We start from the raw sequence: 26,238 nt of genomic DNA, 5'->3' as shown, positions 1-26,238 counted from the left end.
GATTAAAGGTAATGGCCCATCAGTTCTTGGCTCCGTTGTTTCATTACCGTCTGTCCAAATCAAATGTGAACCGGCACGGGCCAGGCGGCTGTGATGGTGGCCATGGATACTGGCTTTACAGTTACCATAACTCATTTAGACCAATCACACTTCATCCAACAAAGCAGGCACTGGAGCAGAACTTCCCTGAAATCCAGGTAAGTAGGACAGCAATAAATAGTGGTTACGGGATGGAGAAAATGACATTTTTGTAAGCTTGTGTAATAACTCACCTTATAACGTTCCTGTGAGAAAATGTCCTCAGCACCAAAGAGAACTTTGGGAAAACAACATTTGCAGTACAATCCAAAATACATGGAATGCAATTCAGGCATTTGTCTTTAAAACTCTACTGAATAGAATCCCATCACTCTTGCACTCTGTTGAAGGTATTCTAGAGTTTCTTTAGCTTGAGAGCCAATTGCCAACATAAACTGTCATGTGCAGGCTGGTATTTAGAAGAGATGGTATCAGAGTATTACAAAAAATGTTTTTGAGAGGTAGGTATAATTTTATCTAGCTTTCTTTCTCTTCCTCCCTCCCTCTCTCTCTCCCTCCCCCCCCCCTTTTTTTTTTACATAAACTGTCCTGGTGCAGACAGGTATATAGAAGGATGGTTATCAGAGTTGAATGTGTGCTGTTGTGCCCAGGACGTGCCAGCCCGTGGCTGTGTGCTGAGGCGCCAAAGAGACCCTGGGAAAATGAAGGTCCAGTGGGGTGGGCACGGGGCACCGGACAGGCAAGACTCTAACCACCACCTTAGTAGGTAGGGTAAGCGGGGTCTTGGCACTCAAGCGGCCAGGGAGCGAGCGCCTGCTCCGGGACCCGCGGCCCCTCGGGCGCCGCGGGGAGCGCCCTGCCCCTCACCCTGCCCGGCGCACGCCGGCCTGCCTCCGGCCTCCAGCCACAGGCGTCGCTGTGCTGTCGCGCGGTCCCGGAGCCGCGTGCTGCGGGGAGAGGGCGCTCGCGCCGAGCAGGGGGTTTCAGTTTCTGGCGCGAACTTCCGCCGTTCCGAAGTTACACGGCGAATTGGCGCGATGTCCGGAGACAGCAGTGGCCGCCGGCCCGAAGCCCGGGGCCGGGCCCGCGACCCGCACCGAGACCGTCCTCGCTCCCGCTCCCGCTCCCGCTCGCGGTCCCCGCTGTCGTCCCGCCGCGGCGCCGCGCCCGAGCGCAGGGAGGCCCCGGAGCGCCCAAGCCTGGAGGAGGGGGAGCCGTCGGACTCCGGGGACGAGATGGTGGACCCGGCGACCCTGGAGGCGGAGACCGATCACGGCCTGTGCCGCCAGATCCGCCATCAGTACCGGGCGCTCATCAACTCGGTCCAACGTAAGGCTGGGCGCGGGGCGCCCTGGCGCCTCCATTGGTTCCCCACGGTTTCCCACCGCTGTGGTGTCCATCGAGGCGCACGACCTTGGCAGGGGCGCGCAGGGCCCTGCCGGGCGGGACGGCACCGCTGGAGGCCGGGCGCGGTTGGCGACTCGCCCGAGTCCAGGCGGCTCCGACGCGGAAGAGGCGACACGCGGACCCCTGGCTCCTTTTCAGGCTTCAGCCGTTCCCCAGTGTGGTCACTCGCCCGCCCAGCGGCGGCTGTGTCACCCGAGGGAACTGCTGCACATACAAATCCAATCCCACTCTGGAGGTGGCCCTCCAGGGGCGCGTGTGACTTGCGGAGTTTGAGAACCACTCTGTTAGGAGCACTGAAGGTCTCCTTTTAAAAGTTCACGTTGCTTGAAAGAGGCACAGTCACCTTCCTCTTAACGCGCCTTTTTTGGTTAAAAAGATGTTTGAAGTAATTAGCCAGGAAGTAGCGGAGGGTGCTTGGGCTTTGAGGCTGGCTGGTGTCTCTTTGTCAATGACTTGTTGATGACTGATCAACACATTTCCCAAAGCTTGTATTTTTTTTTTTTTAATAGAAAACCGGGAGGATATATTGAATGCCGGTGACAAATTAACAGAGGTCCTGGAAGAGGCCAACACTCTGTTTAACGAAGGTAACGCATTATTTTATAGAGGCACGCTCTTTATTGTCATATGTTTTAGGATAATTTTGATGATGGATCAATCCAATGATGGATATCAGACAATTCCCACCTTTATAACAGAGCTGTTCTAGTTTTGGCACTGTTTCCATTGTTGCAGTGATATCCCTTGTACCGTTTACTTGCCATTCCTTAAGCGTATACTGAGGACTTTCTATGAAATCCTGGCGGCGGAGCCAGCCATCCGTTGTTTTTCTTTTTAGGTGGTTCTGTTGTTTGAGAACTTTACATGAATTACATTTGGTCTTTCCACTGTACTTACTGCTGTCAGAACTAGAACCTTGATATCTAGGCATTTCCTGCTGTGACTAGTGGTTTAAGTGTTGAATGTCCCCTTTTGACATTTTTTCAGTCCCTATGCTCTCAGATTTTTGTTGCTCTTGCCCTGACCACACCTCCTTAACCATTCTCCATCCTGTCTACTGACTCAATCTCATCAAAACCTTCTGGAATCAGCCTTTTGTTTTTACCTGCTCAAATCCCTCCCCCACCCTCCTTAGCTTTTTCTTCCTTTTCCCAAGGCTGGACCCCCACGCAGTCTCCTGGCGGTTACTCTGACTCGATCGCTCCCTCGGTATTTTACTGGGCATCTTGTTCAGTCTTGATCCAGAGGTCTTTCTCCCCTCAGCTATTTGCTTGTTCTGGCTGGGTCACCTCTTTAAAGCCAACTGACCTACTCAGTTGGGCCCAAGGAGTTGGTCCACAAACACAGAGTTGTAGAATTTCGGCGTTCCTGGATTTGATGGTTTCTGCGGAGGCCTTAAAGCCACCCAGGACAGAGAGGGCAGCATTGTCTTCACTCTGTGTGCTGAGGCTCATGGGCGAGGGAGACCTGGAACCTCCCAGGAACGGGTCTCTCTAGCTTCTCTCTCATCATCACTTTTGCGGTAACTCCTGAAATAATATCGAGGGGGAAAATGACTTATAAAAACAGAAACTGGAGTCAGCAAGGTCACCAGCCTGAGGAGTGCCCAGGAGATCGGTGATTCAAATGAAATAGCCTCAAGGAAGGACCAAGCCCGGGGTAGGCATTTCTGTGTTTGATCTTTGCCATGTTCATCTCTTCTTGGCTTCCTTTTCAGTTGCCTTTGCTGGTGTTCCCAGAGCCCTTTTTCACGCTCCCTGTTCCCTGTGGGGGCTGATGAACCCAGTCCCCATCCCTGCAGGTCCCTCGGGCGGGCCTTCCCTCCTCTCCCCATACTGCATCCCCCGTTTCCCTGCCCCAGTCCCTTCTCACTCAAGCTTATTTAAATCTCATCTCCTCTGTCAAATATGCCTGTGATGCCATGGGGAGGCGTTACTGCTTCTCCAGCCCGTAAGGTTCTTTCAGCCGAAGTTCCATGACAACTTCCCGAGCGCTGGTCAACGTAGAGGGGGCATTCAATCTGACTTAAACACTGGCCCACAAACCTGACCAGGCGGTGGAGCAGTGGATAGAGCATCGGACTGGGATACGGGGGACCCAGGTTCGAGACCCCGAAGTCGCTAGCTTGAGTGTGGGCTCATCTGGTTTGAGCAAAGCTCACCAGCTTGGACCCAAGGTCGCTGGCTCGAGCAAAGGGTCACTCGGTCTGCTGAAGGCCCACGGTGAAGGCACATGTGAGAAAGTAATCAATGAACAACTAAGGTCTTGCAACGAAAAACTAATGATTGATGCTTCTCATCTCTCTCCATTCCTGTCTGTCTGTTCCTGTCTGTCCCTCTCTCTGACTCTCTCTCTGTCTCTGTAAAAAACAAAACAAAACAAAAAACACTGGCCCACGTGATATTAGTGACGCGGTTGGGTTATTGGAGTCCAGGGAAAAGCCACGGGATAGAGATGATCGTTTTGTTAAACCGTGATTATTAAGAGGTTGTGGTTCAGTTCTCAGGAGTGGGAAAAATGGAGACAGCAGGCCTTTAGACTCGTCAGCTTTGATTCCGGGTTTTGGTGAATTGGAGAATGGAGCCAGTTTTTAGAGCGAGATGGGTATGTTTGAAGTTTTTGGGCCAACAGGAAATGCTGAGTAACTAGTTGGAAATGTAAGGGAAACACCGGTGGTACTGTGGCTTATAACGTGCGTATCTTTCTTCTCTTCTGAATAGTGTCCCGAGCAAGAGAAGCAGTCCTAGATGCCCACTTTCTGGTTTTGGCTTCTGATTTGGGCAAAGAGAAGGCCAAGCAGCTGCGTTCTGACCTGAGCTCGTTTGATATGTTAAGATACGTTGAAACTCTAGTAAGTTCAAAGCTACAGAATCTTAATGAAAAATGCTTTGTCTGCATAATTATCTACTTTGCTTATATCCATATGCAAATAGCTTTCACTTCATTTTTACTTTTTGTGGAGGGGCCTGGGTCTCAGATTCCTTCACAGGGATCTGACCTAATTGTATAAATGACAGAAGAGCTATGTGGTAGGAGCTCAGAGCAGTTTGAAAATCTCTAGCATTCTAAGACTCTGCTGTGTTTACTTACAGACGGCCATATTCTTTTCCTCAGTCACCTGTCAGTTCACTTAAGTGTTGTAGTTTATTCTCAGTGACCTGGAACCTTTGCCCAGGTCGGTGGGCTATTGCCCACCCTTCAGGTGACAGGCTCAGCTGGAAACAAGTCCGGTCTGGTAGACGGGCATGTTTTAGTCTGTCTAGGAGACTATTTCAGAACCATTCAGAACCAGATGAATATGATCGGGGTTTCGCTTTTGGGTTTTTGTTTTGTTTTGTTTTTGTATGTGGGTTTTTTGTTGCTGTTGTTGTTTTTTGGCTATTGTGTTATTTATTTTTCTTTGCCTTTTAATACATTTGAATGGTTGTTTCCTGAAATTTTGAAACTTTTCCTAGATGGATTTACCCCCAAAAAGCACAGTGAGATTGATTGAGACTGATCTTTTTTATCTTACTCTATTGTCTTTTTTTTTTTTTTCTTGATTCTGTTCTGAGCCAACCTCTATCCTAGCATTTCTGCTAAGACATTGACTTTCTGACTAGGTGTTTTTTAAATGGTTATTAAGATGATTTAGTACCCTGAGATATGACCAGATAAATTAATTTTGTAAAGGTATGACATGTTTGTTTTTAAAATGTTAAATTTCTTTTAAAAATTTTTTTTTTTAATGTGCCTTGACCGTGGGCCTTTAGCAGACCAAGTAACCCCTTGCTTGAGCCAATGACGTTGGGCTCAAGCTGGTGAGCTTTTTGCTCAAACCAGATGAGCCCTCGCTCAAGCTGGCGACCTCAGGGTCTCGAACCTGGGTCTTCCTCATCCCAGTCCGACGCTCTCTCCACTCTCCACTGCGCCACCGCCTGGTCAGGCCTTTTTTAAATTTAAACTTAATTTACTTTCAAACCTTCAGTTTTTCTCTTTTTTTAAAAAAACTTTATATTTTCAAGTATAATGCATTTTTAAAATGCACACTATTGTACAGCTCAGTAAAGTGACCTGATACGGATTTATGTGTTTTTTAGAATTACTTTTTATTTATCAGGGTAAGCTCTGCATGTGAAACGAACGATCAAAACAAATTCCAGAAGTCTTAAAGAATTCCATGTAAAACCCTAAATTAATAGCTGTCTAATGTCCATGTGGGGAAGACCTTTCCAAGTATAAGAGCAAATATAAAGAAAAAATGGGTAGATTTGACCAGACAAGAATTGGAACATTCCCCTGCAAGTGTACAGGCGGTGTTTGGCAGCCGGTGGGGGGCGCTGACTATTGCTCTCGGACCCATTCTCGCAGCCTCTTTTTAAAGTTGAATTCCCTTTAATAGGGTTAAACTCTCTGAGGGCTCTTTAATGATTGTTTTTATGTGACATGACTTATCAGTTTGATAACGTATAGACATTTTATAATTTTGTGATGTGATAAAAGTGTACTTTCCCCGAAAGCAAATCGAATATAATCCGTCTTTGGTAGGCTAGTTTGAGATAAGAGAACGATGAGACTTCCGCCACCTCTCCCCAGGAAGATGAACGAGTGTCTCCCGGGGCGAGGCCGACACACTGAACTGAGGTCTCTGGGGCGGGCCAAACATGGAAGTCTGAATGCCAGCCCAACTTCCATGTTCCCGTCTCAGAGCTTCTGATTTGGGATGTGATTTCATTCTTTAATCCTCGTACAGCTTTCCTAATATTTTGCAAATGAACTACTTGTAATACAGAAATTCCCAGTAGGCTAGTTCCTTTGACACCTCTAAATCCCGCAGTGTGCAGCGGGCTGGAGCAGGGTTGCTCAGCCTGGGCCCGGGGACATTTGGGGCTGGGGAGGTCTCTGGCGTGAGGTCCTGGACCGTGCATTGTGAACTGTTGAGCTGCCTCCCTGGCCTCGACCCACTAGACCCTACTCCTTGTTTTGACAACTAAAAATGTCTCCTGGTAATGCTAAAAGACCCCTGGGGGGCAAACTTGCAAAGTTATATAAGAAATTTAGGCAACGTGATCAGACACTGAAACAGACTTTGCCTTTGGCTCCGTAAAGTTTAGCGATACAAATTATTGGATGTGGTGAATGATTGCTTGTGGCTTAACTGGGGTTTTCTGTTTCCCTTCATTTTTGTAGCTGACACATATGGGTGTAAATCCGCTAGAAGCTGAAGAACTCATCCGTGATGAAGATAGTTCTGATTTTGAATTCATAGTCTATGACTCCTGGAAAATATCAGGCAAAACAGCAGAAAACACCTTTAATAAAACCCATACATTCCACTTTCTGTAAGATTGTTTTCAAAACCCTACAGATCAGCCCTTTGTAAACCTTACTTGTTTTCCTTTGTAGGGACAAAAGTTATTTGATATGGTGGAGGTGACGGTCATGATGCCATTGTTTTGAGACTTGAGGAACTTTGATTGAAAAGCCCATAGAATCTTGATGTGGATGGAACCTCATGCTGTTTAAGCAGGAAAGGCCGTGGACCTGAACCTGCTTTACTAGGGCATGCGAGACTTTGGGTCAATGGCATGATGTCTGGCTTTGTCTTATCATCTTCAAAATCTTTCTTATGGAGGAGGATGACACCTTCTCTAAAGGGTATCCTAAGATTCTAACAGTATATGTAAAGTGCCCATTTATTATATATACTGCTCACAAACATTAGGGGATATTTCAAAATGAATATGAAGCAATAAAATATCCCGTAATGTTTGTGAGCAGTAGATTTAGCTGTTGGATGATTACAGACCAATGTTTGAGGACCACTTGAGTCGCTCGTCATATCAAGGGCCCAGTTCATTTTTCGGATGCAGCTGTAATTTTACGAAGGGTTCCTTTATACCCAGATGAAATTTCATTCCTGTCTTCGTTTCCTGGCTGGGTCCTATGGAGAACTGGAGCACAGCTCTTAGCGGCTCCTCTGTGAGACAGCATTGGCCTGGACGGGCCTCATTCCGAGTAGATGCTTTCTCTAGGGTTGCCCCCAAGTTGTTCCTTCCTTGTTTGTCTGTTCTGATTCACCTGTTGAAACCATGAGATCGGTAGTGTCTCAGAAGGCTTTGGAGGGGCACAAGGAATAGATCTGTGCTGTGGACATTGGCATCTGTTTTTAACAAGCCTTCGGGAACTGGGGTGCCCAGAAGCCCTTTATGTATCAGAGCATAGAGATCAAACCCTTTAGTATTGGATCCATCTCTGTTTTTGCTGCAGAGTTCTGGGCTGTCCTAAGTCCTGGGCTGTAGAGCGAGCTTTTCATGGGGACTTAAGCTTTATTCACCCTCCAACCCCACTTGCACCTGTGGTGAGCTACCTACAACTTTGTGACCCTGCAGTGGCTGTTCCTCTGGCCGGCAGCGTCCTTTTCCCCATCTTTCCAATTGGTAAGGTTTGTTCATCCCACAGGCCCCAACTGGGAGCCTCCAGTAGCTTCTACGGACAGCGCTATCTGAGTCGGGTCAGGTTTCCCAACCGGATTCCCCCCCCCCTCCGGGTAGATGGCTCTGCCCAGATGCTGTTGGACCACCACCTGAGCACTACGAGTCCGCCACTAGAGGATCTACCACGTTATGTTGAAATCTGTGTGCATGAATACGTATTTGTCTACGCTGTGTACTCTGATTTCTTCAATTGTAGGGACCGCTTGGATCTAAATTCTTGGGGCCTTGGCCTCTGTACGATGTGTCTGTGGCTTTAGCTTATGTCTGCCTTAGGGCTTTTTTAGGAGGTGGAGGGAGTCCAGATGGGAAAGGAATCCCATGGCCTCTGCTTGACCTGTTATCCTAAGACAGGTGCTTCTGTAACCCCAGGCCGGGAGCCTCCACCCACCCTGGCACACCTCGCCCAAAGGCTTTAAACGCCAGTGGGGCTGTTTGTCCTCTGTTGCGTAGACTACAGGCCAGGGGGAGGGCCAGGAGGGCCAGAGGCATATTCGCTGGATTACTGCTCGGAGCTAAATATTATATAAAGGTGTTTGAGGAGGCCTCCAGGGCTGAGTGAGGAAGAGCCTTGGGGCTCTAGTAAGAGACACGAAGGGAGCAGAAAGGAGGCCACAGACCTGATTAGAATCTTGGTCTGGTGTCAGCTCTTAGGTCACTGCTGCTTCCCCTGAATTTGAATAGACCACGGGAGCTGCTGTCAGTTAGTTTGTTTAGAATACAAACCAAAAAAGACATGAAAGCCTATTTCTTACTAGGTTGGGTTCAATACAAGGAGAGTGTCCTGTGCCAAAGCCTCGAACTGAACGTCCAAAAAAGACTCGGACCATAAATGAGGAGGGGGAAATGCCTGCCCAGGTTGGTTTTTTTTTTAATGTCGCTTTTTAAAAAACACTTAACATTAAAATAGCTGTTAAAATAACATACGTGCCATTTTTTAATTTTTAAAATTTTCCCATTGATTGACAGGGGCGGTGGGGGGGGGCATCAACTCTTTCCACTCATGGTTTCCTTTTTAGTTGTGCACTCATTGATTGCTTCTCCTATGTGCCCTGATGGGGTTGAACCCTCCACCTCAGTGGGCCGGGAGGACGCTCTATGGACTGAGCCAGCTGGCCAGGACCAAGCCTTTTCATTTGTTATTCGATTGACTAGTAGTTGTCTTAGCTTGAACCTGTTTCTGTGCTTTGGATCAGTTCTCCCAAACCAGGGTTTCTCACCCTCAGCACTGTCCACATTTGGGGGCTGGATTGTTCTTTGTTTTGAGGGTCTGTTATGCATTGTAGGACGGTTTAGCCGCATCCTTGGCCTTTTCCCACGGCAGAGGGTCCTCGGGTGACGACACCGTTCGGTTGCTACGGCAGTGACGTAACCCGAATTTTGGTGGAAGTTGAAACGTGGGCCTACCCTAACACAAACGGAACACGGGCGCTTTTAACAGTCCAAAATGGCGTGGGTGAGCATGCTAAGGGCCACCAGTTTCCTCATACAGTTACCACACGTTCCTCCGCTGCGCAGCCAAACCAGTTCGCCCATGTAGTTCGCAAGTACCACACACCACACTAACGGCCTACGCCCAGACACTCACGTCTCAATTTCTTAAAAGTTTTTGTGGGAGTGAGTGAGCGTCGTCAAAGCAAAATGTCGTATGTTGAGACAGTCGTAACGAGGACCCCCCTGCATGCCAGCAGCGTCTCTGCCCCCCACCCCAGCTGTGACAGCCAAATATTGGAAAACTTAACATTTGAGAACCGCTGTTCTGACGTAGCCTTTTGTATTTTTCTATTTTATGTTCAACCCGGAAATGGTAGGTTTTGGTAATGTTATTCCTCTGTTTAAAAAATTAGTATAAAAAGGTTACTGAGAATGTTTCCTTTTTGCTGTAAGTACTAAGATGGGGAAGAAGACATCCCCAGTGAAAGAGGCTCTTGGGTGCGGAGGAGAGCAGGAAAGGTTAGCAGGCAGGCACGCTGGCCACTCGGCTTGACGAGGACTTTTATATTTTCAGTTAAAAAGAATGGAAGAATCTCACCAAGAAGCAACAGAAAAAGAAGTGGAAAGGATCTTAGGATTGTTGCAGACATATTTTCGAGACGATCGTAAGTGTGATACCAGGTTCAGAACGGGGCAGATTGTATTAGACACGCGTCACTTTCAACAAGAGGGTCTAAGGCAGGGGTCTCAAACTCGTGGCCCGCGGGCCACATGCCGCCCGCAGACTGGCCCGCAGATTAATCCACGAAGTTTGATTAGTCTGCGGGCCGCACGGCTGCGAGTTTGAGACCCCTGGTCTAAGGCATTTTCAGTTATGTGTAATGTTTGAATGTATGTGTAACGTTTGAATGTATGTATAGCGTTTGTTGTATGTGTAACGTTTGAATGTATGTATAACGTTTGTTGTATGTGTAACGTTTGAATGTATGTGTAACGTTTGAATGTATGTGTAACGTTTGTTGTATGTGTAACTTTGAATGTATGTGTAACGTTTGAATGTATGTGTAGTGTTTGAATGTATGTCACGACGAGTCTCCCCTTTAGAAGCTCCACATGAGGGTGTTGATGAACTAACTTTTTATTTTTAGACAATGGGATGTCTTTCCTGTTAAATAAAATGATATTTTCAGATATGTTTATGCCGGTCATATAAATAGTGCTCATTTGTTAGGATTTTGGGTTTTGTTTTGTTTGGGGGGGGGCACTTTTCAAAGCTAATCATAATACACACATCCTTCCCTAACGTGACTTTTTCGTGTGGACGTTGTCCTTACCAATGCATGAAGATGCCCCTTTTTCTTTCCAGGGGTTCCCACTGTATGGCTGTATCGTACATGCATGTATCCATTCCCGTTAATAGATGAGGAAGCTCTTTATAGCGTTTTACTCCTGTGTGAACAGCAGCTGTGAATGGCTGCTGACATTTCTGTAGGACAGCTTTGCAGAGGCGTGGCCAGGTCCAGGGGCCATGCCTGATTTTCACCTACCTGCCAGATTGCCATCCAGAAGAGGTTATATCTAGTTGCACTCCCACAACAGGATGAGTGCCTGTTTCCCTCCACAGCCTAATGCGAGAGCATCTTGGTCTTACTGATGAACGAAAGTCATTTTCCTGCCTTGAAGAATCTTGTCCCTCTCTTTTCCCTGTAGCTGATACGCCCATATCCTTCTTTGACTTTGTGGTTGATCCGCATTCTTTCCCCCGCACAGTGGAAAACATCTTTCACGTCTCCTTCATTGTGAGGGTAAGATTTATTTCTCTCATGGCTTTTCTGTGGCTTTTAAAAAGACAGATAATAAAAGCTGTTAGAGGGAGCTGGCAAAGACGTTTGTACTCCCCAGTATGCATTTAGGCCCAGTGGAACAAAAGACTAATAATTGACCCGGAGACAGAAGAAACTAAAACAAGAAGCACGTTCAAAATTTGTGTGCTGGCTTTTCCCTTTAGAAATTATTTAGTGAAGAATTGGCAAAGTTTGAATATGGCACTCTGGATTACACAACACTAGGGTATAAATGTTAAATTTCCCGAATTTGATGGTGGTCATGCTATGTAAGAGAATATCGCTGTTCTCAAGAAATACACAGTGAATACAGTACACAGGAAAGGGTCAGGTTGTCTATCATTTACTCTCATAAAAATCAATAATATAATATACAGGGGTGGGCGAAAGGAGGTTTACAGTTGTGAGTGTCTGGAACAGTTTAGCCCCGTATTCTCATTTATTGTCTTGTTTTCTATATGAACAACTAAGCCTACTTTTGCCCCACGCTGTATATATAGATTGATAAAGTAAATGTGGCAAACTCAAACAACTGGTGAAGCTGATGAAGGATTTATGGGAGGACTTTACAGTAGGCTTGTAACTTTCTGTTTGAAATGGTTTCAAAATAGGTAAAAAAAAAAAAAAAGGTACTATGGAAATTTGCATTAGACTGTCTGGAGTCTTAGCAGGTTGCTTTCCTGCACGTGTAAAATGAATTTGATCTTAACCTGAGACAAAAAACTTGTGTTGACCAAAGTGTTTTCCCAGAAATAATAACAAAGGCATATTTATCAATGGTAAATTGATAGAATTAATGCGTAATAAAATGTGAGCATTCAAAAATATGTTACATACCAGTTCAAGAGCCAACACTGAGTTTTAAGAGAGCCTCAGGGTGGAGGCTGTCAGGGTGAAAACAGCTGTTGAGAAGCCTGAGAGAGGGTAGCCCCTAAAAAGAAAGATGTTACCGTCGTCATGCCCATGTGATCGCCTCATTGTTACATATTTTCATTGTCTGAGATAACAGAACATTCTAATTGAGTAATTTTTTTATCCAATGATAAACAGGTTTTGGATCTAAAGTTTAGTCTTCTAAAATCTTTCTTCTGTGTTTTAGGATGGCTTTGCAAGAATAAAACTTGACCAAGACCGGATGCCAATAATAGGTAAATGATCCTATATTCAGAGAGGTTAGTTTTAGAGAAAACATATTTGGTACTAGAGTTTATGAAATATATCTTACTAAATGTAAAAAAGAGTTTTCATTTTAGGTGACAAATTTTTATAATCTTGCTCAATTAATGGAAACTATCCAAAACATGGTCATAGTTTAAAACAAATGGATTCATCTATGTCAGTGGTTTTCAACCTTTTTCATCTCGTGGCACACATAAACTACCAAAATTCTGGGGCACACCAAAAAAAAAATTCACACTGGATGGCTCTTGTGTTGGCTGTTGTCATTTTTTCATTTGAAAATCTAAGGAAAACATGGTCTGTGCCCCTGACTAGAAATAGGTATTGCTTGTTTTAAACATTCCTGCAGCACATGGTTGAAAATTGCTGATCTATATCATTGACTCAACATCTACTGTCAAGATTAATAAGAAATGATCAAATTTCCCTCAAGTTTTAATTTAGAAAACTTGTCATTGCAGTTATTTTCGTTGTTTTCTTCTATTTTTCCCTGTTGCCAGCTTTTTCTCTCTTTGAGAGAATCTTTAATTCTTGATTGATTTCACATACTCCATTACGCCTCTCCTCTGAGGGCCTCCTATAGAGAACAAAGTACTTCTGTTGCATTTATATGTTACTCAATTTCATGTTGGACTCACTTGGGCTTAGCTCTGTGGTCCGTACATAGAGAGATGACAGGCAGAGGTTTTTACCTGATAGGAATATGTAAGTCGACTACACTTTCTTAATGGAAGCAAATGGATTACTTGCTACTGTAATAATATTACAACTCAATGATGCATGAGGTCCTAATGAGTATGTACTAGTCTTAAGTATCTTCTCAATATAGTTTTCATTCCTGTTATTCCTCGCTCTCTTTTTAGATGACCTCTTTTGATTCCATAACCTCTGACAACTTCTCTCTTTCAAACAGAGCCTGTCAATCTTAATGAAGAAAGGGATGGCATTGACCCAAACAGCCAAATCAGGAACCAAGGAATTATTGCTCTAAGTTACCGCGACTGGGAGGTAAAACCGTGCCCATTGCCCACGGGTAGCCCTGCCCCCGGGACCTCGGTAGCCCTGCCCCAGAGCCCACGTGTTCTTTGTTCCCTGCCAGGAGATTGTGAAGACCTTTGAGATCTCCGAACCTGTGATTGCTCCAGGCCAGAGCCAGCAGAGGCTCAGTGCCTGACACCAGCTGGAGGTAACAGTTCCTGTGGGGGACAACTGCAAGCTCCTATCACACTTTCCTTGGCCTTCCAGACCATCCTGCTTTGTCACATTCCGGTGAATTTTGGGTTTCGCCCCTCCCCCCAGCGCCCACTGTTAGAACTGCGTGCTGGTGACCAAGGCCGAACAGGACCTAGTGGTGGCAAGCTCCCTTCTTAGAGTCAGTTACATCGATGTGCTTCAGGTGCACTGTGGGGAGAGGCAGAGCAGGAGGAATTTGTTCTTGTTTGGCTTTTTTTTAGCCCCTAACATAAACTGATGAGTAAGAGAAGTGGACTATGGAATGCTCCCAGCAGTTGTGTTTAATGTGCCATTAGATTTGCTTATTTTGTAGGGACTGAGCAGAAAAGGGGGATTCCTTTGAAAAGAAATTAGTAAACGGACGCTTCGTAAATTTGAGTTATGCGAGTTATGCTCTGACGTAATTCTTCGTTCTTAAGGAAAACGTCGCTAGACGGAAACCTTAGTAAGGATCCGGCATTCTGTCCGGCACACAGCGGTGGACCGCAGTCAGACCCGGCTTCCGCGGGCTCCGCCCCTTACACTGTGCCCAAGTCATTTGTCTCCTTCCGCTTTATTTGCCTTATCTGTAATCTGTTTATAAAATACGGAGGATTCTGAGTCCAGTCCTTGCTAAGGTTTTTTTTTTTTCTAGCTCAGATTTTCTCTGACTTTTGAGAGTTAAGATGAGCTTTTTATTATTTAATGTAAACTTTATATGTACCTCAATTATTGAGCTTCTTTTGTTCTGGGATAATTGAGGGAGTGCGGAGTATTAGCGTAAGGTAGACATTTAATGGATTAACATGATTAACACGGACCCTGCTCACTCAGAGGGGCTAATTAGATTTCATTTGTGTATATCAAATCAACTTTTGGTTTATAAACTGTTAACCAGCTGTTTTCCCCTTTTTTTAGGACTCCAGTGGATAGTGAAATCCAAAGAGGAAAGCAGCATGTGTTGTATATATTGTATGACTGAACATTTTTAAAGACATTGTTTTTACTAAATGTAGCTTTTGATAGTTGATGAATTTGTCATGGTTGTCTTTGATTAAAGGAAACTCACTGCCATATTTGCAAATAATTGTAGTTACTCTTTATTTTCTGTTATCGGGAGAGTTTCTTCTTTCTCTAGGCCTGTCCCCCTGGAAGTTTTAGATACGTTGTGAATGGCCTATAGATCATTCTGGTTCTTTTACATCTCTTGATCTGTTAAGGCAGCTGTCAACACATAGAGTTGTACCGTATAAAAGTTTTTACCGCTAAAACATGCTCAGGTATCAGCACTGCCATATGTTTCAGCCTGTGATTTACACACAAGAAGCGATTCAGTCCTTGGCCAAGCCAGCCTGGACTACTTTCCCCAGCAGATCCATCCCACCAGGAGAACCACCCAGCAGGGCGGACGAAGGCTGCTCGCATGCATCTGATCTCTGCTGGGCCTTCAGGTCTGTTCTGGATGTTCCCTCAGTCCCTCGTTGGTTCCTTTTCCCGTTCCCTAGCTTTCTACATCTACCCCTTCTCACTCCTTCCCTGTGGGGTCGGAGGTGGCGGTGTGTCTCCTCAGTGAAAGGCTCCAGGTACTAGCTCTTCCTGCTTCCTGCGGGTTCCTGTCCTGCCGGCCATCCCCTCTCCGTATCTAGTGTTTTCTCTTCAGCTAGTGCTTTCTCTTCAGCAGCGCGCCTCTCATCTTAAAGAAATGATCGTGACCCTTAAGCTACTGTGGTATCTCCTCTTTAACCCTTTGAGTAGTACGAACGTTCATGTATATCCTCTTGCCTTCTGACCATCCAGAGTACGATCGGACAAAGATTTTTATTTTAAAAATGTGTAAGGCAACATTAGGCTTCTGCCTCAGGCGCTAGAATGGCTCTGATTGCAGCAGAGCGACGCCCCAAGATGGGCAGAGCATCATCCCCTGGTGGGCATGCCGGGTGGATCCCGGTGGGGCGCATGCAGGAGTCTGACTGCCTCCTCGTTTCCAGCTTCAGAAAAATACAAAAAAAAAAATGTGTAAGGCAACATTAAAAAAAAGGCAAATGTATATTCTTCTTGTTTCCATAAATTGGTTATCAAACACACATTAAGTTAATAAAACTGGAATTGGAACTAGTTTCATTTTTTGGAAAGAAAAAAACCCAACTCCCGGAAGTCGGCGAGCATGAAAAAAGCTCACTGCTCAAAGGGTTAAATAAGAACCACTTGCCATTCCAGAAGTAGCATTTTGAGGAAGCGTGGGGCTTAGTGTGGTCTTTGTCAGCTTCAACCATGGCGTACCGCGGCCAGGGCCAGAAAGTGCAGAAGGTGATGGTGCAGCCCGTCAACCTCATCTTCAGATACTTGCAAAACAGATCTCGGATTCAGGTTGTGGCTTTATGAGCAAGTGAATATGCGGATAGAGGGCTGTATCATTGGTTTTGATGAGTATATGAACCTCGTATTAGATGATGCAGAAGAGACTCATTCTAAAACAAAGTCAAGGAAACAACTAGGTCGGATCATGCTAAAAGGAGATAATATCACTCTGCTTCAAAGTGTCTCCAACTAGAATGACTAATGGAGTGAGAAATTGTGGAATATTAATTGCAGTCTGTCTTTTAGATGTTCTTTGTTGGGAATGTAGTTCTTAAACATTTATCCCTGTTGCTTTGACTACCAGATGACAATAAATATTATGGATTGTTTTTATTTAAAAAAAAAAAGAACCACTTGCCAAAGGGTCCCGTACAGAAACCATGGTCGTTCAGCACCTTCTTGCCCACCGTTCCGCTGAGGCTGCTCTAGGCCAGACATACCGGGTAGACAAGGCTGCGCATTCATTCGCCACTTACAAATATACGTCTTGAAAGCCATCCCTCCTTGTGTCCCATGCTTCGTCTGGTTTCCCTTCCGCTGTCTTCCTCGCATGAAACGTGCTACGTCTATATCCTGAGCATTTCCAAAACTTTGACTAAACTTTTCTAAAAAGCTACACGTAGCTATAACCAGCGGCCTCTCTCGGACAGCATATGGGCTATTTTGAACATGTATAAAACAATGCCCCAATCTTTATAAACTCTGTACTGGTGCTTTTATTTCCTCAGAAAAATGTGGGTCCCCCCCCCCCCCCGCCCAAATCTCTGTCTTAATAGTCACTAATTCTCTTCTGGTCTCGATTCTCCATCTTGCCCAGATTGCTGTCACAGTCTACCATCTGGTGTCCGCCGCTTCCTATTCCTATCTGTCCTTGAGATTTCTTCCGCTTTAAAAACCACATGTCAATTTCTCAGCCCCCTCCCCCCTTCAAGACTGAACTGGCCTGAGCTCTTCAGTGATGTTCAGAGCCTGGTGTGATCAGGCCCTTTGCCAGTGTTTCTAGGCTCACTTCTTGCTCTAGACCCTAGCTGTGTCCTTCATTTTTGTTAAACAGCCTTCTGGAGATACAATTCACATACCCAACAAATCACCCATTTCAAGTGTATTTCATTCTTTTCCCGTCTGTTCCCAGGGTTGTGGATCACCACCATCAGTTTTGGAACGTTCTTGTTTCCCTGCCCCCGGCCCATTAGCCGTCACTCAGCCTTCCTCACCTGCCCTTCTCACCCCTTTGCCCTAACCAGCTGTGTGCCTCCTTTCTCTCTATAAATATGCCCAGTCTGTCTCCAGAAAGCTGCCTCTTTTCCAGGAAATGGAATCACCGTCCGCCTGCGTTTTGGCCTTACCTTCCTCTTCCCCTTCATCGATTTAGTTCCTTTGTTTCAAACATTGCTCAGTAAGGAACTACAGTGGTGATTTCTTTTTTTCAACCCGTGTGGAAAAGCTGATACTTCGCATTTTGTACCTTCCTCCCAGGAATGAGTTTTTTAACCCTGTGCTTTTTCGTAGTTTTTAAAAATGATCAACAGGAGTTATCTAGACAGGCTGATTATGGACTTTTTCTTCTTTCATCTTCTGAATTGAAAAAAACAGAAAGAAAACCTAATGAATCTTATCTTTTAAGGACTGCTCCCCACCTCCCAAAGCCTTTTCTTTCTTTTTTTCTTTTTTTTTTGGTATTTTTCTGAAGTTGGAAATGGGGAGGCAGTCAGACAGACTCCCACATGCGCGCAACCAGGATCCACCTGGCATGCCCATCAGGGGGCGTTGCTCTGCCCATCTGGGGTGTCGCTCTGTTGCAACCAGAGCCATTCTAGCACCTGAGGCAGAGGCCATAGAGCCATCCTCAGCACCCGGGCCAACTTCACTCCAATGGAGCCTTGGCTGCAGGAGGGGAAGAAAGAGAGAGGAAGGAGAGGGGGATGGGGTGGAGAAGCAGATGGGTGCTTCTCCTGTGTGTCCTGGCCGGGAATCGAACCTGGGACTCCTGCACACCAGGCTGACGCTCTACCACTGAGCCAACCTGCCAGGGCCCAAAGCCTTTTTTTTCCCTCCAGAGCTTTGTGTTTGAACAGCACCTGGTTCTTACCTCAGTTACTTCCTTTTGTGCACACCCTATTTATTTGCATTTCTTATCCTGGGGAGTTCCCCAGGCCAGGGTGCTGCCTTATTCTATGTGGAGGTTGGCTGCCTGGAAGGAGGCATATACAGGCCATGCATTCCTCCTAATGGCTCTGCGTACCTAAGGAATTACTATCCAAAGTGCATTCTCCATAAATGGCTACACTCTAGGCCAGGGGTAGTCAACCTTTTTATACCTGCTGCCCTCTTTTGTATCTGTTAGTAGTAAAATTTTCTAAATGCCCACCGGTTCCACAGTAATGGTGATTTATAAAGTAGGGAAGTAACTTTACAAAATTTATAAAGCAGAGTTACAGCAAGTTAAAGCATATAATAATAATTACTTACCAAGTACTTTATGTAGGATTTTCGCTAAGTTTGGCAGAATAAATCTTTATAAAACAACTTACTATAGTTAAATCTATCTTTTTATTTATACTTTGGTTGCTCTGCTACTGCCTACCATGAAAGCTGGAACGCCCTCTAGTGGGCGGTAGGGACCAGGTTGACTACCACTGCTCTAGACCATAGTCTCACAATAGAGCTTTTTAGACTACAGAATTGGATGGGTTCCAGTTTGTTTCCTCTATTATGTGATAGAGTTTTAGAGTGGTCAATTTAAAAACGGCTGCAGGCCCTGGCCGGTTGGCTCAGTGATAGAGCTTCGGCCTGGCGTGTGGAAGTCCTGGGTTCAATTCCAGGTCAGTGCACACAGAAGTGCCCATCTGCTTCTCCACCCTTCCCCCTCTCCTTTCTCTCTGTCTCTCTCTTCCCCTCCTGCAACCAAGGCTCCATGGGAGCAATGTTGGCCCGAGTGCTGAGGATGGCTCCATTGCCTCCGCCTGCTAGAATGGCTCCGGCAGCAGTGGAGCAATTCCCTAGATGGGCAGAGCATCACCCCCTGGTGGGCATGCTGAGTGGATCTCAGTGGGGTGCATGCAGGAGTCTGACTGCCTTCCCTGCTTCTAACTTCAGAAAAATAAAAAAAATAAAAATGGCTGCAAAATTTTTTGAGAGGAAGAATCTTTCCACTTATATTTGGACTGGCCCTGGTGACTTGTTTGAGCAATAGAATATGGCAGAAGTGATGTTCTGTGGCCCTGAAACTTCATGGGGAGGACTGTGTGGGAGCAGGACCAGCCAAGGTAAGCCCAGCCTTCTAGCTGTTCCTGCCAGGGGCCTATAGGGGGAAGCAGTCTTGAACCCTCCTGACTAGCCCAGTCATCACCTGAGTGTCCCCAAGGGGCGCCGGTGGTGCCACATGGGGCTGAAACTTGCCCATCTGAGCTCTGCTTCAATTCTTGATACAGAATTGTGAGCTATAATAAAATTGGTGGTTTTAAGTCAGTAAGTTTTGTGTTTATGGTTTAACTTTTTTTTCCCAGTTTGATGTACTTTGAAACAAAATTAGGTTATGGGATTTTACTGCAGTAACAACTTTGAAAGTATGCCATCCAGAAAAAGAAATACAATAAACTAGAAAATAATATTAGCTTTATTATTTTCTAGTTGCCTTTTCAAAAATGGTGGTATACACAGGGGCTTGCTTCGAAGTGGATCTTTAATTTTGCCTTCATCTTTGGCCTTTTCCATCAGAATAGTCACTTCTATACGTGCTTCCTGGTGTGGCTGGACAAGGGGGTAGGCTGTGACCCATTCAAATTCTCTCACCTCCTCTTTCCTCCTGCGAGGTTTGGGGAAAGGAGGGGCCTGGGCAGCATTTTGTTTGTCTCTTAGCTCTGTGAGCTCTCTCCCTCGAATCATGCGATCTTGATGTTTCTTTATCTGTTCCTGTGCCCATGCCTCCATGTGCTTTCTGGGGTTCGCTCTGGGTGTTTTCGTGATATTTCCAGTCTTTTCATCCTGCCTCGGGGTGAATGCTTTGGGGGGAAGTGTTTCAGGGGGAATTCTTGGAGGAAGCCTCCGGTACTTGTGGTCCCTGAGGCCTCGGGCTCGTTCTGCTCGATAGATGTGTTTCCTGATCTGGTTCAGTTCCCTCTCCGGCACCAGGTAGTCCCATATTTTAGCATCTTTTTCTGTGTTTTGACATGGTGGTCTCCGTTTCGTTTCCTTTATGTTCGTTTCCCATTTCGGAACCGTTTCGTGTTTCCCTGGCTCATTCCGGGTCTCTCCGCGAGGCGGCCTGTCGTATTCCTCCGCTTGGACAGACTCGAAGTCAGAAGACGGGGCCTTAGGTTTGCAAAACGTCGTCTTCTGCTGTTGAAACTTTTGGGCTAACAGTTTCCTCCCTTCTGTAGAACGGACACCACCTACATGCTTGTCAGAGGGAAGTATCAGAACTTTTAAAGTGGGCCGGCCTCTGTTGTTCCAGTCCACGGCACAGATCTCACAAGGCTGTCACCCAGCCTGGCACCGCTGGCCACGTCCCCCTTAGGGTCTCTCACGTGACTCACATCCCGGTCACGCCCCCCTTCCCGCCCCAGCCCTTCCGCAGCGCCCCCTCCTGGTTGCAGAGACCCAGGGGTGAGCAACACGGCATGGTGGACAGGGAGGTGGTGTAGAATTGGGCACCCGAAACCTGTATAATCATGTTAGCTAGTGTCATCCCAATAAAATTCAACTGAAAAAGAAAATAAAGTAAAATACAATTTTAAACTAAAAAAAATTTTTTTAAAGGCCTTGCCTTCCTCCTGGAGGAAACAAGCCATGGCTCAGGAGCGGCTCCGCCCCCCCCCCCCTCAGGCCACCGTGCGTCTGTCCCGGTTCCGCCATCCTGCCTTGACAACGTGAACACTGCCCCTTTGTCAGAAGCTGGTCGCTCTGCCTGGGCCCACTGGACTTCAAGAGCTTTCATTCCTGCTTCATCACAATGTCCCGCTACAGGGTTACTCCCCCAGCATCAGTATACGTCAGTTTCCTTTGGGGCGCACTCCAGTCCAGCCCCTCCTGCCGCCTTTGCTCCCCTGCACAGTGTGACCAGGAAGTGCATGCAGTATAGCCCTCTGCACTTCCTCCCCTCATGGTTGCCCCTCTTCAGCTGGGCTTCCATCTCCCACCCCTTCTTCAAGACTGCTGTCACCTAGGTCATGAGCGGTGGCCACACTGACAACTTCAGTGCTCCTATCCCTGTCCCTGTCATATTTGACCTCTCAGCAGCATTCTGTGGAGGTGACCACTCTCCCTGAAAGACAATCTTATTCTGGCTTCCAGGCTGTGGACAAGGGCGCGTGACTAAGGCTATCCGGGACATCTAGACTATTCCAGCCATAGCTGGATATCCCCAAGAGACTGACCAGCCCCTCATCTTCCTACCTCATGGTCACTCCTGCCTGCTTGGCTGGGTCTGTCTTGTAAATGTAATGCAGGAAAATGTGGCAGAGAAATTGTCACTTAAGATAGAGCACAGTCCCATTTAGCCTCCTTGGACACGGACAGTCCCAATCATTGAAACAGGTGACCTCCCGCATGTCAGGCACTGCTCCAGACAGTGGGGAGAGGGATATAAACCAGACAGTCGAGGCACACAGGCTGCCCTACATCTGCCTCTCAACTTCAGATCTAGATACTGTTTACCTGACATCTTGACTCTTCCTACAAAGTGGGCTTGCTTCAGTTTCCCTTCTCAATCCTGACATTGCTAACTTCAGAACACCCCCACCGTAAGACAGTAGCCCTGAACCCACAGTTCTCTCTCCCTCGGGCCCCAGCCCCATCGGACACATCACACAGCAGCCAGAGTGACCTCTGTGGTCCACAAATCTGAGCCCGTCACTTCCTGCATGGAACCCTGGGGTAGGTCCTGAATCTGAGAAAATCCTGAATCCCAGGGTAGCCTCTGGAACCTGGCTCCTGATTGCCTCTCCAAAGCCTTCTCAGCTCGATGGGCCGCTCACTCTGCTGCAGACACAAGGACTTCCTGTTCCTCAAAAGCCATGTTCTCTTTCCCAGCTGAGTGTTGTCACGTGTTCTTCCTTCATAGAGTCCCAAACACGCAACACAGCAGCTCTGACTAGGGCACTTACAAATGTAATGTGTAGGTTTCAGCTTAAATGTCACCTCCTCAGACCTGCCACATTTTCATTCAAATAACATTCCATCCTTTCCCGACACCTAGCACACACTGTGTTAATCTGCTCATGTCACGGGCCCTCACTGGACAGCCCTGTGCGGACACAGGCTGCACTGTGTTCAGTGCCAGCCAGCCAGCACCCTTGGTGCTCAGTGAACCAAATGCTGAATTAATGTAACTGGCAAAGAACTCAAGCTCTTTCTACCTCACTGATAAAACTTTTTTGGCCCTGGCCAGTTGGCTCAGCGGTAGAGCGTCGGCCTAGCGTGCGGAAGACCCGGGTTCGATTCCCGGCCAGGGCACACAGGAGAAGAGCCCATTTGCTTCTCCACCCCTCTGCCGTGCTTTCCTCTCTGTCTCTCTCTTTCCCTCCCACAGCCGAGGCTCCATTGGAGCAAAGATGGCCCGGGCGCTGGGGATGGCTCTGTGGCCTCTGCCTCAGGTGCTAGAGTGGCTCTGGTTGCAACATGGCGACGCCCCGGAGGGGCAGAGCATCGCCCCCTGGTGGACAGAGCGTCGCCCCTGGTGGGCATGCCGGGTGGATCCCGGTGGGGCGCATGCCGGAGTCTGTCTGTCTCTCCCCGTTTCCAGCTTCAGAAAAATGAAAAAAAAAAAAACAAAAAACTTTTTTATGATTGTATTACCAGCTCCAAAATTCATGGTAAGTGTATTTCCTCACCTTAATCTTCTTTTCTAGTGGGGACTGGGAACCTACTGCAATTCGAGGGTCGTGAGTATTTTTGGCCCAGGCCAATCTAGAAGATCAAAAAGAGAAATTATACTAGGATTTGGAGAAGGGTCAGGAGACATGCTCTAGTATGAATTGTATCGATTTGGGACTGACTTTTCATATGTAACAGGCATTTCTCTGTGCCAACAGGCAGGCCTCGGTATGTTTAATGTCTTCTGTTCCTTGAAGCAAGGAAGAAATGCTCTCTAATAAAAGTGTCAACAAAGAGCCACATTCTATTTGAGATTGAAACAATTAGAAGTACCTTTATTTTAACCCCGAAGAAAGGCTAAATTGCTATTTCAAATTCCACAAACCTCTGTTTGTATAGAATTGTTGGTAGAACAAAGAACTTCCCTTTGATGGGAAACCAGGTATTCAAAGTTGGTTAAGTCCATTTTAAGTTGTGTAGCCATTCAACTATAATATGCTTCATTATTTTTATCAAAGGTTTACATTTATTTTAGAAAATAAAACAATTTGACAATAAGAAAGTATTTTTTTAATGCAGAAAAATTTCACACTTAAGATGGAGCACAGTCACATTTAGACATCCTCCAGACTTTTTATTTCTTAACTTGCTTAGTAAGTAAACAGGCTTTACGTTTATCAATCTGTGTTATGAATTTTTTCTCTGAGTTCTCTTAGCAGCAAAGAGGATTTTATAAAATTGGAAAAAACAACAACTGTATTTGCTTTTTAAACTAAAGCGAATTACTTAAAAAGACTCATATTTCTACTTTCATTTTTTCTTTCCTAAGAAGTCTTTGTATTATTTCCAAAGCAACATTTATGAAGTTTAGTGTAAACTAGGCATTGTGCTAAGAACTTAAATGGGTTATTTTTAATCTTACAACCACATAGGGTAGGTACTCATTACCCCCCAGATCATATAGCAAAGCAGACTGAGGCCAACAGTGTTTCAGTGACTTGTCAAAGGTCCCAGGGTTAGTTTCCGAAGCAGAATTTGTACCCTCATGACTCCAGGGCACATGATTTTCATTCTGGGGCTACACTCATTCTTAGATAAAAGAACATTCTCCTGCCTTTACTCAAACTGGGAAGCAAATACCTACTGTTCTTCTGCACTCAGATCCAACCATTCTGAGTCTGTCACCAGAGGAGGGTGCGAGGGTGGGGTCTGCACTGCTGGGGGATCCTTCCAGGGACCTCTACTGGATTCTGTCCTCACAGCACTCTTGGTCACCTTCCCTGATCTTGCAGCCTCCCGCTGTTTCTCTTTGGTGTCTTTTGTTTCAGCCAGCGAGTGCCCTTTGATCGCCACCTTTAGGAACATCTTTGATCTTCACTGCCTTCCTCTCATCCTCTGTGCTCTAAAACCGTACTCCCTACCTTAATTTTTCATTCTCTTTTCTCCAAAATACCATTTTTCAGTCATTCAAGTTTCTGGCCCTCTCTCAGAGTTTCAGCCATCTATTGTTGATTGTTTAGGATGCTTTGGGTAAGATGCCCAGGGCAACCAAAAGCAGTCACAGCTTTTTAAGGTGTCATCACTATCCTAGGCTGAGACTACTATGAGGTGGTAGCTGGGGACATCATCTAATTGTCAGGGAACAAGCTTCCGTGTGAGCTGGGCTTTTGCAGACACAGAAAGCCCATCTCAGTACAGTTGGGAGATGCCTCACAAGGCAACAGAAGCATCTCCTTTTTCTTTTTTTGGAATATATATTGTCTATGTTCCATGGAAATGGAATCAGTGGGAAACCTTGGAGAGGATCCTTTGCACACAATCAGTAGTTGGTGGAGGTCGGACGAGGGCACGATGGCTATTCATATGGTCTCATCTTCACTTAGCTGGTAGGTTACTCAGCTAAGTACTGCTACTGCTTTGAACTTTAATACTATTTAATATACTTTTTTTTTTTTTTTCAGAGACAGAGAGAGAGTCAGAGAGAGGGATAGATAGGGACAAACAGACAGGAACGGAGAGAGATGAGAAGCATCAATCATCAGTTTTTCGTTGTGGCTCCTTAGTTGTTCATTGATTGCTTTCTCATATGTGCCATGACCGTGGGGCTACAGCAGACTGAGTAACCTCTTGCTCAAGCCAGCGACTTGGGTCCAAGCTGGCGAGTTATTTTGTTCAAACCAGATGAGCCCGTGCTCAAGCTGGCGACCTTGGGGTCTCAAACCTGGGTCCTCCGCATCCCAGTCCGATGCTCGATCCACTGCACCACCACCTGGTCAGGCCTATTTAATATACTTTTAATGAAAGCTAGTCACATTATTTAATTATGTTCATGACTGGTCATTTGTTAAAAATTAAGAAGCAGAAAATACACCAATGTTGAATATAAATTAATGAAAATGATTTGGTATATTCACACCAAGATACTCTTCACCATATATGGAAGCTGCATCCAAAGTATCCATGTAGCCCCATTAAGTTGTCCCTAGTTCTTCATAAAATGTGAAAAGAAGAAAATATAGTAATTAATCACGACATGGCTTTCCTTTATCAGGACTAAAATCTATGCCTTCCAAAATGGGACTGTTTGTAGAGACTTCTTGAAACTGTAGCCCCAGCTGCCACCAGAGGCCATACTCCCCGAATGTGCCTGATTTCTGGAACTGAAGCCCTGAACTCATACTCAGAAATAAAAGCTATAAAAGTAAATACGGGTATTTTATGCTGAAAGAATTTCAAACATCAAGTCATGACAGTGGTTTCTGTCTATTTCATACCAAAGCACTAATGAATTAAATTTACATTTTAATCACTTGTTCCCCAAACCAAACATGGTAGCACTTCAGCGCTGATAAAGTCATGCCACTCAGATGACAAACTCGTGTTGAGAATTCAGCCCAAACTGTTACACTACCTGAGATGTGAAAGCATCATAGTACCATAGCAAATTCCTAAAACGGTATACCTTGTTTTATTGCTCTTCACACAGGTTGTTTCTCACAAATTGAAAGCAAGGCCCTCCACTCCCAGAAAGATGACAACTTGCTTCATCAGGTGGTCTGGTTCCTACCTGGTCGGGCAGTGTGCCACTCTTTTTTTTTTTCTCATAGCTGTTTTTTTTATCTTGGGCGAGTTTTTTTTTTTTTTTTTAAATTCATTTTAGAGAGGAGAGAGAGAGGGAGAGAGAGAGACAGGGGGGAGGAGCTGGAAGCATCAACTCCCATATGTGCCTTGACCAGGCAAGCCCAGGGTTTCAAACTGGCGATCTCAGCATTTCCAGGTCGACGCTTTATCCACTGCGCCACCACAGGTCAGCTTTTTTTTTTTTTTAAAGATTTTATTTATTCATTATAGAGAGGAGAGAGAGAGAGAGAGAGAGAGAGAGAGAGAAGGGGGGAGGAGCAGAAAGCATCAACTTCCATATGTGCCTTGACCAGGCAAGCCCAGGGTTTTGAACCGGCAACCTCAGCGTTTCCAGGTTG

General features: G+C 45.9%; 1 protein-coding gene and 1 pseudogene across 3 annotated transcripts; both read left to right on the top strand.

Annotated features, from left to right (window-relative positions):
• The first annotated feature begins 960 nt into the window (after positions 1–960).
• Positions 961–14,663, top strand: NSMCE4A (NSE4 homolog A, SMC5-SMC6 complex component). Of its 3 annotated transcripts, none has more exons than XM_066239741.1 (11): positions 961–1,368; positions 1,956–2,033; positions 4,167–4,297; positions 6,616–6,767; positions 8,678–8,777; positions 9,928–10,018; positions 11,124–11,158; positions 12,297–12,345; positions 13,290–13,384; positions 13,476–13,562; positions 14,507–14,663. In XM_066239741.1, the coding sequence occupies exons 1-10, from the start codon at positions 1,077–1,079 to the stop codon at positions 13,548–13,550; spliced, it is 1,098 nt and encodes a 365-aa protein (XP_066095838.1). In that variant the 5' UTR covers positions 961–1,076; the 3' UTR covers positions 13,551–13,562; positions 14,507–14,663. The 3 variants fall into 3 exon arrangements, with proteins under 3 accessions (XP_066095838.1, XP_066095839.1, XP_066095836.1); XM_066239739.1 differs by having other exon boundaries at positions 963–1,368; positions 11,064–11,158; XM_066239742.1 differs by lacking the exons at positions 6,616–6,767; positions 8,678–8,777 and having other exon boundaries at positions 962–1,368; positions 11,064–11,158.
• A 1,141-nt stretch (positions 14,664–15,804) lies between these two features.
• Positions 15,805–16,285, top strand: LOC136310487 (small nuclear ribonucleoprotein E-like; annotated as a pseudogene).
• Positions 16,286–26,238: the final 9,953 nt, after the last annotated feature.

Source organism: Saccopteryx bilineata, chromosome 7 (genome assembly GCF_036850765.1).
Source record: "Saccopteryx bilineata isolate mSacBil1 chromosome 7, mSacBil1_pri_phased_curated, whole genome shotgun sequence".
NCBI lineage: Eukaryota > Metazoa > Chordata > Mammalia > Chiroptera > Emballonuridae > Saccopteryx > Saccopteryx bilineata.
The sequence above is the reverse complement of the archived record's forward strand: the minus strand, read 5'-3'. Positions and strand labels throughout refer to the sequence as shown.